At 46.4% G+C, this 13,616-nt stretch overlaps 1 protein-coding gene across 3 annotated transcripts in view; it reads right to left on the reverse strand.

The window, feature by feature from the left end:
- Positions 1–3,959: 3,959 nt before the first annotated feature.
- Positions 3,960–13,616, reverse strand: part of LOC113570376 (cyclin-dependent kinase-like 5) — a 53,311-nt gene continuing 43,654 nt past the window's right edge. The window contains exons 11-18 of one of the 3 annotated variants that reach the window (XM_035521755.1): positions 11,626–11,789; positions 9,707–10,745; positions 8,784–8,889; positions 6,935–7,049; positions 6,631–6,736; positions 6,269–6,290; positions 4,865–5,062; positions 3,960–4,491 (exon numbers count right to left, since the gene is read on the reverse strand). In XM_035521755.1, coding sequence (XP_035377648.1) covers positions 4,160–4,491; positions 4,865–5,062; positions 6,269–6,290; positions 6,631–6,736; positions 6,935–7,049; positions 8,784–8,889; positions 9,707–10,745; positions 11,626–11,789 — 2,082 coding nt within the window. In that variant the 3' untranslated portion in view covers positions 3,960–4,159. Of the gene's footprint in view, positions 4,492–4,864; positions 5,063–6,167; positions 6,291–6,630; positions 6,737–6,934; positions 7,050–8,783; positions 8,890–9,706; positions 10,746–11,625; positions 11,790–13,616 lie in introns of all 3 variants that reach the window. The other 2 variants (XM_035521754.1, XM_035521756.1) reach the window with 2 other exon arrangements.

Here is a 13,616-nt window from a genome sequence, read left to right on the forward strand (position 1 = left end):
TAGATAGCAAATAAATCTTTAACCAAATTACATTTTACTGGAGGTAAAATTGCAGTTGCATATGGGGGGGGATTTAATGGCACAAAAAATATAGTGCTCAGATTACAAGGTGCATGTGAAAAACCAGCCTGAGGGTGTCTCTCTGCATGTCCCCTTTAGAGTGCCCTTCTCACACACCCCTGGGGTTCCAGTCTGGCTCGCTGTCTTCGCCACCCATCGTTTGGTCCAATCAGAAGCAGTGGTTATCTCCCCGATCATCCTCTAAGGCCCGCCCCTTGAGCCATGATTATGGGTGGGGTAGCCCCGCCTGCCCTGAGGTGCGGTATCTAATCACGAACCTGCACGGTTTAACGAGGCCAGAGCTTTAGAGCGGAGCCGTCCACCGCACAAACTCTAACTCACCGTGCAGAGGCGGACTTGGTTGTGAGAGCTCTTTGGACTCATGTCCCGCATCATCCTCCCTGCTCCTCCTGTGCTCTCCTTTTCACACACCTATCCTGCCTTTCTATCTCTCTTCTGCTCAGCTGAGTGTGGCCATGCTCCAGGACACCAGCTAGTGCCCATGGACGAAGAGGACGACCTACAAACCCTACACAAAGCTCAACTGGATACTCTACAGTGAGTGGACAGAAAGCACAGGGTGAGACAAGCATGAATCATAGAGCATCAACGCTAACATAACACCACCAAGTAAAGGAAGCCTGCACCCGCCAACCGGCATCTCCAAGACATCTAGCAAATTTGCAACCATGCTGAGTTAAGTAGTCTCAAACAGATTTGCTTATGTGGTTTCTGATATTGCATGACACACAGTTATCTATAAAAATGGACAGTTACTACAATTACTGGACTGTCAATGCTAAATGTAATTTTGCATAAGTTGATTTTACTAACGATTCTACCTACTGGCTTATGCTTAAACTATTTAAGAAATTCAGGCAGTTTGAAGAAAATCTCTGAGAAGGTTATAATTTCTGAACTTAAACTACCCACCACTGGCTTAAGGTCATGTAATTAAAGTTTAAGGTATTATAAAATTAATCTCTCATGTGAAACTGATGCAGAGTTTGGATTATAATTTATTCTACCGTTATCAGGCTAAAAAGCCTGCAGCACAGGTTGATCCAGGGAGTGAAAGCCTGAAGTTGTGAACTGAAGGGCCAGCCCTAACTCAGATACCATCCTCTCCCTCCAGGGGTTCCACGACTGGTCCAAACTCTCGACCACCGTGTGAAACCTGCCGAATCTGGAGCACAACGTACACCCGCTACCACTGAGTCGGTTTACGCACACGAAACGGACATTTCTGAGTATTATGTTCCCAACAGATGTAGTCTGAATCTGGTGTTTTAGGGCAATGTTGTTTTGCTAGTAGTCTGGGATGTAACGTGCCAGTAAGGAGTAAGTAAACATATCCTGGGGATCCTGTATTTTCATTTAGATTCCCAAAGAATGCTCATATGACACAATGTACAAATGAAAATGGAGTTAATCGAGTATTGTTGTAGGGGATATTCTTTTTTTATTAATAATTCATTTTGTATATTAATTTCGGTATGAGGGCATGCGTGCAAAGTGTTACTGTGTGTTGTCTGGATATATGTTACATATGTGTGCACATAATCTTTTTGTTTGTAATTCATTAAAAAAACACATACTTAAATATAGAAAAAAGGAAGGATGACAAGTGATTTCATTAAGATGTTCAGTTTGCTGACTTTTCAGCCAAATGTAAGAGAGAAATGTAGGAAAATAATTTTTTGGTAAATAATTTTTCAGATACTATTGGCTCATTGGCTAGAATGCACACCCTGACAGGACCTTCATAAAATCCAGCATGCAGACTTAAAATCTTGCATATTAATAAGTGTCATAGGGACCTTAATATTTATTATTTACAGTGACATCAATCATTGAGAGAGATGAACCGATCAACCGAAAGGAGAAAGCTACACAACACACACACACTCACACACACACACACACACAATGCAAAAAAAACCCACTCAAGAATGACTCCAATGTCCTATTTTTGAAATGAAAATGGAATCCACTAGATTTATTGAGAGATTGCTATCCATAACAGGTGTAAACAAGAAACAGTGTGAGAACCGAAAGTCTCCCTATTAACGGCATTTACCCGTGAAAAACAAATACTTGTTGCTGCAGATGAAACATTATTAATCTATGCTACCATGTCATGTTTAACCCAAAAATCCTTTATTGTGAATCATTTTCAAGTGCTGATAAACTGCTATAAATATAACCAACTGAATAGTCACACATTGGTATTAGTGTATTACAGTGTATATTGTAAAACCCTTTATCCCAGGTTACAGACATCAGTTTGTTTACAACAGAGACAGATTTCCACTGTCATGTCTTAAGTTGCAGTACCTGGAATATATATACTGCATATATCACAAATACAATACAAAAGACTCCTAAATAGGCTGGGATACCTAGTTACACATGGTGCGATCATTATTGTACACTGTGTGTGACAGTTATTCATGAAGAGACGCGAGTTATTTATTTTATCCCACAACCACATGGTCTTTTTCAAAGTGCACAGGTGAGCAGTCTGAAGTCAATCAGCAACAGACATTTCGTAGACATTTCGTTTTCTTCTAAGTAATGCAGGAGTTAAGGCTCTAGATTCTTGACAGGAAGTGAGTTGTGAAGGGGACGCAGGGAGTTTCACCGGGTCTCTGTTATTTGACAACTTCCTGATGGCTGTAGTATGATGCTGGTGTTCATTATGCAGAAGATAAAACTAATATTTTCACAATAGTGAAGCGGATATTCCAAATCCAGCTAGTCAGTATATATATATTTTTTGGGGGGGAATGAGTATTTCACAATTTCTATGCTTAAGGTGTTAACAGATTTCCTGGCGTTTGACATCTTGTGTAAATTACTTACTGACACACAAGTCAACAGCAGTGATCACTGAAATATTTTTACCTTATCCAAATACTTTGATAATGTGGTGGTTAATTATTTATTGATTTAAAATATTGCAATAAGCTGATTAGTTATCCTACATTTCTTCACACATTCATATATTAAGTCTATATCTCTAATGAGTAACTGAAATTTAAAAATCTTTTTTTTCCTGCATTGCTCTCAAAATATTGCAATAAAATAGTATTTAATATTTACAATGTTTAAATAACACTAAACCTGAGTATATACAAATGAAATGGCATTTACATACGTGACCGTGCTGCAAAAACGGCAGCAATCGTACACTCCTTTCTTTCTAACTTATGCAAACGATTTTGTACATAAATGTACAACATGCAAGCGTAACTCCAGCTCTAGTGGCCAGAGATTAGCACAGCTCAGTGGTTTCATTGCTGCTGTGCCACAGATAAACCGGGTCATTTACTGATAGGTTAAAGCGGATGTTAGAACAGGGAAATCGCCCATCTGTGTTGGACTCTGACCCTCCGAGACCAGAATAGGGCCGTGTGCAGTGTCTTTAAGCAAATGTGTATGTAGTGAGCAACTGTGTCCAACAGGTGGCGCGATGACATCGGGTTTCAATTACCGCAGAAGCTTTGGAATTACACGGGATTACAAAAATGTACTCTGGTTTGTCCTTTAAAAGTTTTGAGAGATGTTATTTGTTTAATTTTACATGAGTCTTTATATTTGACTCTTAGCTCCTATGTTAAATCCACTGAATCAATTTAGAAATAAATGTAACACAGGAACTTGTAGTGTACATTGTAATTACATTGTTTAACTTCTTATAAACTTATATATATTTCATACACAAACCATTTAACATTCTTAACCAAATATAATAATTATTATTATATGCAGAATAGTATACTATAACTAGGGTAATTATACATCTTATACTTACATAAATATATATATATATATATATATATATATATATATATATATATATATATATATATATATATATATAATTTAAGTTGCATTTATTCGATAACAAAAAATACAGTAAGTACATAAATAAAATTACAAATTCTATTAAATATGGATGATTTAAAAAAAACAAAACAAAAACACATTAAGACATGTCTAGGCCTACCCCTAGTGTTCAAAAGAACAGTGCCCTTCACTGTGCACTCTCCAATCCTCCAGGCCTCCAGGTGGCACTGTGGTACAGAAGCCGCCATCACTGCCTCAAATTTACAGAGCAGTCTCTTTTAGGTCGTTGAGGTTTGGCATCCGTGAGCGGGAGGGGCGGCTGAAGCCGAGTCCGTTCTGGCCTGCCTTGGAGGCCAGCTGGTCTGGGTACGGGTTTCCCTCGGCCCGCGCCAGGGCTGCTGCGTGCCAGGTGGGCTCCAGCTGGCCTGGGAGAGGATACGCGGCTTGGCGTGCCTTTGACTGCGACGCGCCCGCCCCGCCCCCTCCCACATGGCCTCGGAAGCGCAGATCCGGTGTGGCGGGCTGGTTGGATGAGGAGGACAGATGAAGCAGCCGGCGAAGAGACTTGAGAGGTTGGTTCTGAGCGGGGCAAGAGACGAGAGATCGTTGGCATGGTGTCAGACGCGAAATCCAGCTCTTATTTCACCTGGTGTGTTTTACAGATCAGCAAGCAGCTACGAGGAGAATTTTCAGCTGACTGGCCACATAGCCTTCACTCTGCCGCAGTTAGGGATCGTCCTCGGCATTCAAGCTCATCTTCCCTCACTCTCGGTCCTGAAATATCACACGGCTGCGCGGTTAACTGTTTTCCATACGCCTGCACCTGATTTAGGCCACACTGCTCAACCCTTGAGTAGCATCTGAGCATTGGCGGGGGGGCATCAATACCATCAGGCCGTGAGCCCCAGCAGTGAAAGTGAGGAACACTGATAACCCAGGCAGGTTGACTGACCTGATCTCTCTGCAGCACCTGCGAGTGGGGCTCGGCCTGCCACTCGCCCTCCCTGTCCCGCTCCTGTTCCTGCTCTCTCTCCCGCTCCCGGCTCCTCTCGCGGTCCCGGCTGCGGGTGCGGTGCCGGCTGCTGCTCTGGTGTCCAAACGACCTTGACGACTTCTGCACCACCACCTGGTCCGGCCCCTCGTTCAGGACCTGGTCAATTACGTGCAAGCACAAAGCTGTCGGTCAGGTTAAAAATCCAATCCCAAACTGGAGGATAGCTGTTCAGCCTTTATCACCCAGAGGCCACTGGGAGAGAGGAGGAACCAAGCAAACGACCTTTTTCCAGTTTCAGGTGTACTTCCACTCTCTTTTGCTCTTTAAATGGACATGTACATAATATAAGAATAATACACGTAAACATACACGTGTTGGTAAAAGTTGGAAGTATATCGCACATACATACTTATACATACATGCATAACTCATGTATGTTAAGCAAGACTCTTTGCTCAGATTATTCCTGCATGAACACTGTGCTAACTTATGAGTAAAATGTAAGATGTTTATCAAGTTATTTAAATGTCCAAATTTTGGACAAAGTGGTCTTCCTCTCTCCAGTGCACCATGGCTTCTGGAAGGCTGTTTTCAAATGTTTTCACTACAGAAATGGGAATCAAATATGTCCAGAATTTAGACATGCAGTGTCATCGTCACATTGTAAGTGTGGCGATCAGCAGCTAGAAGTCGTCCTCCTCCTCCTTACCGCCATTCACGTATTAAACGAGACATCAGATCTCTGAGGTCAGTCACGACTAGTCTTTTCTGGGGTTCAACAACTTCACACTCTTCATTTGTTTTACAAGACTGAACAGTTGGTGCTTGGTACAGCAGGTAAGATGCTAGACTATTCTGGTGGCATTTCAAGCAAGACACTTCTACTTCAACACAAGAATAATGTTTGTTGCGCACACATAAAAACTCAATAGCGTGTGCAAACGTCTTTAGTACTATCGACATGCTCCCCAAACCGTAAACCATTCCCAAAAGCTTTCCCACACTGGGAGGAGCTCTCAGTTAACATATGTACAGTGTTGCCATATGATGTCTGATCTAACAAACCAGACTGCATGTAGAACACCAGCAGTGAGCCTGAGGAAAGACTACCTTGTGCATCCAGTGAGCAGCAGAGTGACAATACCCATCACACCTTAGAGAATTAAAGGCTGATTAATAATGTTAATGGCATGCAGTGGCGCAGGTTTAGTTTGTTTATGTTAGGCGTGTTACAATGTGGTATATTAATGGACGGTTATACCATAGGTGAGGCCACTAGGGGGAGTATTCTCTCAGAGGAGCTATGTTTAAAGCTAGTCTTTGGGTTAAACAGAGGGAAAAGAGATTTCTTGATCACGGGACCTCTGACTTCTCCGGCGTCCACCTGGAATACAAGAGGCACAAGACGGACAGTGGGATGGACACGTCTACCCACAGACAAGTACACTTACATACACACACACACACACACACACACACACACACACACACACACACACACACACACACATGCACGCCATTCACACTGGTATACGCACAAACATACTGCACACACACACACACACACACACACACACAATTGCCCAAATACACATATGGAAAGGAAATACACCAAAACACAGCTAAGAACAGACAACAGACAACATATAGAATGCATAAATCCATACGCAAACGCATACTCAACAGACAACAAGCACCACAGCTTGGAGGAAGGGGAGACTGACCGTCTGAGATTTCTTCTTCTTCTTCTTTATTGCTCTGAAGAAGCCCTGCTTCACCTTCTCTTTGGCTGGTTCCGGAGGGCTCAGGTCCAGTGCCTCGGGCCCCGTCCTAAAAACACACACAGTGAGGCCTTACAGGTAACCTGCCCCAGTCAACCTCAGTGTCTGAAAACGGAGCAGGCAGTTTGCTGCTCGTCGGCTAGGGCCCCTTTCGGGTGGATCAGGTGCAAAGGGGCATTGGGTCCGGACTATTCGGGGAGGGAGGGTGACCCCAGGAGCTGGGCGGCGGCGTGTTTGTGGGGCTCACCAGGGGTCGTATGTGGGCTGGCGCTTGGGGTGACTGCTGTTCTCCATGTTTATTCCTGAGCCCATGGTCTGCCCACTGCTCTCGTGGAAAGCGTTATCCGGTCTAGGAGAGGGCACTACGGCCACACACACACACACACACACACACATGAACGAGATGAACAACTTTAGAAATGCCACATAAAATTGTATACAGTGCATCCAGAAAGTATTCACAGCGCTTCACTTTGTTCCACATTTGTTATTCCAAAATGGATTAAATTAATTTTTTCCCCCTCAAAATTCTATACACAATACCTAAGAAGGACAAAGTGAAAAAAGTTTGTATAGAATTTTTGCAAATTTATTTAATAAAACCCCCCAAAAATCACATACATAAGTATTCACAGCCTTGGCCATGACACTCAAAACTGAGCTCGGGTGCATCCTGTTTCCACTGGTCATCCTTCAGTTGTTTCGACAACTTGATTGGAGTCTACCTGTGGTAAATCCAGTTAATTGGACATGATTTGGAAAGGCACACACCTGTCTATATAAGGTCCCATAGTTGACAGTACATGTCAGAACACAAACCAAGCCAAGAAGTCCAAGGAATTGTTTGTAGGCCTCCGAGACAGGATTATATTGAGACACAGATCGGGGAAAGGGTACAGAAAAAACTTCTGTAGCATTGAAGGTCCAAATGAGCACAGTGGCCTCCATCATCCGTAAATGGAAGTTTGGAACCACCAGGACTCTTCGTAGAGCTGGCTGCCCGGCCAATCTGAGTGATCGGGGTAGAAGGGTCTTAGTCAGGGAGGTGACCAAGAACCCAAGGGTCACCCTGACAGAGCTTCAGCATTGCTCTGTGGAGAGAAGACAACCTTCCAGAAGGACAACCATTTCTACAGCACTCCACCAATCAGGCCTGTATGGCAGAGTGGCCAGCCGGAAGCCACTCCTTAGTAAAAGGCACAAGACAGCCCGCATGAAGTTTGCCAAAAGGCACCTGAAGGACTCTCAGACCATGAGAAACAAAATTCTCTGGCCTGATGAAACAAAGATTTAACTATTTGGCCTCAATGCCAAGCGTCATGTCTGGAGAAAACCAGGCACCGCTCATCACCTGGCCAATATCATCCCTACAGTGAAGCATGGTGACGGCAGCAACATGCTGTTGGGTTGTTTTTTGGCAGCAGGAACTGGGAGACTAGTCAGGGTCAAGGGAAAGATGAATGCAGCAATGTACAGAGATCCTTGAAGAAAACCTGCTCCAGAGAGCTCTGGACCTCAGACTAGGGTGAAGGTTCATTTTCCAACAGGACAACGACCCTAAGCACACAGCTTAGATAACAAAGGAGTGGCTTCAGGACAACTCTGTGAATGTTCTTGAGTGGCCCAGCCAGAGCCCAGACTTGAACCCGACTGAACATCTCTGGAGAGATCTGAAAATGGCTGTGCCCAGACGCTCCCCATCCATCCTGATGGAGCTTGAGAGGTTCTGCAAAGAAGAATGGGAGAACCTGCCCAAAAACAGGTGTGCCAAGCTTGTAGCATCATACTCAAAAAGACTTGAGGCTGTAATTGCTGCCAAATGTGCTTCAACAAAGTATTGAGCAAAGGCTGTGAATACTTATGTACATGTGACTATTGTTTTTAAAATTATTTTTAATAAATTTGCAAAAATTCCAAACAAACCTTTTTCACTTTGTCATTAAGGGGTATTGTGTGTAGAATTTTGAGGGGAAAAAATAAGGCTGTAACATAACAAAATGTGGAAAAAGTGAAGCGCTGTGAATACTTTCCGGATGCACTGTGTGTGTGTGTGTGTGTGTGAGAGAGAGAGACAGAGAGAGAGAGCTCACTCTAACCTCTGTAGAAGCTCCCAACCCTGCGTGGCATGGAGTCACTGTAGATCATGCGGTTCTCCTTGGACGAACCTCCATCTTCCGGGTGCTGCTCATGATACATGGCCGTCTGCAACACACAGAGGGGATCAGCTCTCACACACACACACACACACACGTGCGCACATATTTTTTTTACTTCCGCACTCCTCTGTGGTTCTTTCTTTCCTCTGCTATCTCACAGAAACTCATTCATTTGGCTGCAGTTGACAGCCCAAAGTCTGCGTTGCAGGCAGACGCAGCTGCCCGAAACGGGTTCGGGCCGCGGTCCTTCCTGCATGCGTTCCGCGCACATGCAGCCGACAGTCTGCAACATCAGCACGATGACAATATTTATTTTTGGACCGAATAGGAGTGAATGGAATATTCATGCGCTGCCAGGAATATTCATCTATAAGCTCCCAAGCGAGAACAGTGCAGTGCAGAAGCCGGCGGTCTTCCCGGGTCAATGACCCGGCTGTGGGCAAGTGGTACTGCACCACTGGGCTTCCTGACCCTCTCCTGAGAATCCTCCTTTGCAGTGTTTTACAGTGCAACCAACATGTATCCTTCATTAGTCTCTGTTGCCGTTCATCTTGTTTACGTGGTTCGGTTACAACAATTTTCAAGTGCCTGTGAAAACACCATGCGACGCTCATACGGATCCGTCTTACGAACAACGTTTGAAAAATGTTCTTTCCATTTGGACAAATGAATTCGGTAAGCAGATTCCCCACAAATGGAATAGTGCTTAATAATGTAAATGAGCACCAATCAACCTGATCTCATTTGCATCATGCTAATTACTAACTTCCACCCAAACATTAACAATGCAAACACCTGGAAGTGTGTAAACTTCCCGGAAGCTGCGTTTCGAACACGGGCCGAGCGTGCGAGGCGTGACTGACCCTGAGGTCGTCGGGGTCGTCGTCGCGGGAGGCTGAGCTGCCCACGTGTCGGGGCAGCGTGCGGTGCTGCAGCTGCGGCGAAAGCATCTGGAGACTGCTGGTGCGGGCGGGCACGCTCTGCCCCACAGCCAGGCCCTGCGCCTCGGCCCCGTGCGGTCTCCCGCGCTCCCGCCGCACGTACATGGAGTGCCTGTGGGGGCGCTGCTGCGAGGAGAAGGGGCTGGTGTAGCCCACGCCGTAAGGGAAGTCGTAGGCAGCCGAGAGCCCGCCGCCGGGCTCCAGGGCGTCGCCCGCCTTGGCCTCGTCCGGCATCTGGCCCTTGTGGCGCGAGGCGGGGTGGCGGAGCGAGGCGTCCTGCCGCTCGGGTTTGGCGCGGCCGGCGGTGGCGGCCGAGGGGCTGTGGCGGAGGGCGGGGCTGCCCGGCGCCGGCAGGTTCAGCCCGACGTTCAGGTCCAGGCAGCTGGAGGGGAAGTAGCGCGTCTCATCCTGCAGGAGGCGTGGGTCGCTCAGGTTGCTGACCGACCTGGCGTCGCTCAGCGAGCCGTGGCTCTTTGACAGGCTCAGGAATGATGACGACGACGACCCCTTGCCGCCCGAGGACCCCGCCACTGACTCGCCGTAGCCGTGGCGGCCCGCGAGCTTCTCCCGCTCGCCCTGCAGCGTGTTGGTCTTGCCCTCCACGAAGGAGTGGCGGTTCTGGGAACGTGAGGCGTTGGACTTGAGGTACTTTGCCCCGGGGCCGTCGGACGGCTTGCCGAAGTCGAAGTCGCCCGCTTTCGCTTTGGACTTCTTGGGGCTGAGGGCAGAGGGCGGCAGGTTGGACAGGTCTTTGCCGCAGGACGCCGAGCGGTTGAGGGGCTGCGGGGGCGGGTACGTCTTGGGGTGCAGGGTGGGGCTTAGGCTGCTGGAGGCGGGGCCGGCGCCGTTCAGGAAGGCGTCGGCGCTGGGCGGGAGCAGGTCGTCATGGCTGTGGCGCGGCAGGCTCGAGCAATCCCGGCTGCTGGAACGATGGTGCCCAGAGCTCTTACTACCGTGACTCCTACAGACAATGAGCAATAGAGAGAGAGAGAGAGAGAGAGAGAGAGAGAGAGAGAGAGAGAGAGAGAGAGAGAGAGAGAGAAGTGGGGGGAGGGGCAAGAAACTCCTCAGCATTACAAAAATCTGTATTAATCTGCGGCTGCTATGTCCCAACACTAGCGGTCATTAGCCGCACCATTACGGAGCTCAGGTTTCAATTAGGCCTCAAACAGTGATCCTTGTTCAATAAATTATGACTAACTGGATCAGGACATGACACCCAGCCCTGGCAACGTGCAGGCCACTTAATAGGCACAAATACAATTAATTTTCAGGCCATTTCATCATATTGTTGAGTCAATTCAGATAATGAGGTGCTTTAATTAAGCAGGCTAAATCATTATTAGTCACAGTGCGCTCTAACTGCAAACAGTCTTCAATTAGGCTTCAGACAAATCAACCTTATCTGATCAAATATGATTAATCAGAGCGATTGCTGAAAATGAAAACGCTGATTTCGGATCAGTACAGAGAAGAACTAACACTGTGACACATTAGGCGTTCGGAAATTGCTATTTCTGTTGACACCATTAGACAGTAAGTGAGCGGCACGGTGTCAAACACGTCCCAGCACCGTGCTGACAGCACTGCAGTAGACTTCACCGAGGGTCAACGGGCTGGACTAAGAGTGGCTACAGGATGGAAAACCGTCCGTAGCTGGGCGTGCTCGTCGCAGGTTTGCCGAGACACTTAACCCCCGGGGGCTGAAGTGGGCACTGTGACTGAAGCAGAAGTGTCCACTTTGGAGATACTTCTTCCAGTTTCTCCTTTCATATCCACAACTATACATGTGTGCCAAACTCTGCACCCTCATCCCTCAGGGGTGCGACACCCCGCCCCACCTGCTGAGGGCGCTGCTGTCATGGTGGGGCTTCCTCTTGGAGGAGCGGATGGGCGTGGGCGTGGGCGGGCCGGGGCGCTCGGCCTGCCGCTGGGTCTGGAAAGCGTGGTGGTTCAGACTCTGCTCCGTCAGAAAGCGCTCGTTCGGGTTCAGGAGCAGCAGGTTCTGAAACGGCAGAGGCGAGAACACATGACAAGCAGTCCCGCCTCCCGACGGCCAACACCTGGAAGACGCTCAACATTGCCCAAAGGACATTTTTCTCACGCCCTCACTCGTTACTAAAGTGTACAGCTTGGCCTGTAATCATTTGACGTTTCAGAAGACCCTCCATTATGCAAAATCAATTTGGGGAAGCTGGTGTGTTGAGGTTAGACAGAATATTCCAAATATTAATGTGGCATCAGGCAATTACACAGAGACCAAAACATCCATGTCAATGAAGACTCAGTTATTTTATTCAGTTATTACTCCCACTAGCCTGAGATATCATTCATTTCCTCCTCCAAATCTTCTACTTGCTTACTTGCCCACACACTTTCCTACAGAAACACTACCTTAAGTAATCAAACCTCTCTTAAATATAATAATATCCTCCTATGTACTTTAATCATTCCAACTGGCAGTAATCAAACCACGAATCAAGTCTAACTGTGACCAGTGTCAGTTGTCACACCGTAGGCCGATTTCAAACCTTCCCGTTGTTTAGAAGATCCTGGAAAAAGCTGTCTCTCAGCCAGTAATGCTTTCTGATTATGTAATAAGCCTTGATCATCTCCCAATTATGCCATGTTTAATGGTTAAAGATCTTGGTGTAATTATGGATCTTCCGACTTTCCTTTGAAGCTCATGTAAATAAGATTTCTAGGACAGCCTTTTTTCACCTGAGGAATCCTGCAAAGACTAGAAATATACTATAATTAGACAATGCAGAAAAAGCTAGTCCATGTGTTTATTACTTACAGACTGGAATACTGCAATGTCTTACTGGATGGTTGTACCACTAAGTGTATAAACAGGCTCCAGTTCAAAATGAGGCAGCCAGGGTTCTTACTAGAACTTCAAAGTTTGATCACATCACTCCTATTTTAGCTACGCTACACTGGCTCCCAGTAAAATTTCGCATCATTATAAAATACTTCTAATGACCTACAAAGCAATGAATGGTCTTGCCCCACTGCACCTGAGACACAGTATCAATATTTAAAGCTAGGCTGGAAACTGGTTTGTGTTTTCCTCTCACTTCTCCGAGTTGTTGGCTGGAGTGCTGATGTTCGAGGGGGTCCACCTTTGAACATTATACACTCCTATCCAACGTACCCTGTGTGCCCATGCTTGGTAATGTGTGCTCTCTTCTGGCCGAGGTACATCTCCTACTGAGGTGATGTTGTTGCTGAGTCTCGACCCATCTCTGCTGTTGTGGCTCCTCCCACCACCGACCCCTTTCCCTGTTGTGACTCCTCCCACCTCCACCCACCCACTTCACCAGCTTGTTTCCTTCTCCTCCCAGATCATCATGATCCCCAGTTGTTCCTGTGTCATGTACAGTTTCGGACACATACGGTCATTGAACCCAGCTTAGGACTTCTAGGAGCCCATTTTAGGACTTCTAGGAGCCCAGCTTAGGACATCCAGGAACCCAACCTAGGACATCCAGGAACCCAGAATAGACATCTATTGTTTATTTTGCACTTATTGCTTATTTTGTCCCTGTTGTGGTGTCCGGAGTGGACCAGAGGGATCCCCCATGTTCAGTCTTGGATCTTCCTCATGCTCTTAGGTTTATCCTTGCTGCCTTTGCTACGCTCACTGTGCCCTTGGACCTGAATGTCTGTAAAGCTGCTTTGTGACAACGACTATGGTACAATACTCTATATAAATACATTTGATGTGACAGGAGATTGTAGCTGTTTCCACACATATTAATTGGGTGGTGGGCCATTTTCAATAAAGCCTGCTTATTGCATTTATACCCTAAGTGAGGTTTTAATGTCC

Source organism: Electrophorus electricus, chromosome 22 (assembly GCF_013358815.1).
Source record: "Electrophorus electricus isolate fEleEle1 chromosome 22, fEleEle1.pri, whole genome shotgun sequence".
NCBI classification, from domain to species: domain Eukaryota; kingdom Metazoa; phylum Chordata; class Actinopteri; order Gymnotiformes; family Gymnotidae; genus Electrophorus; species Electrophorus electricus.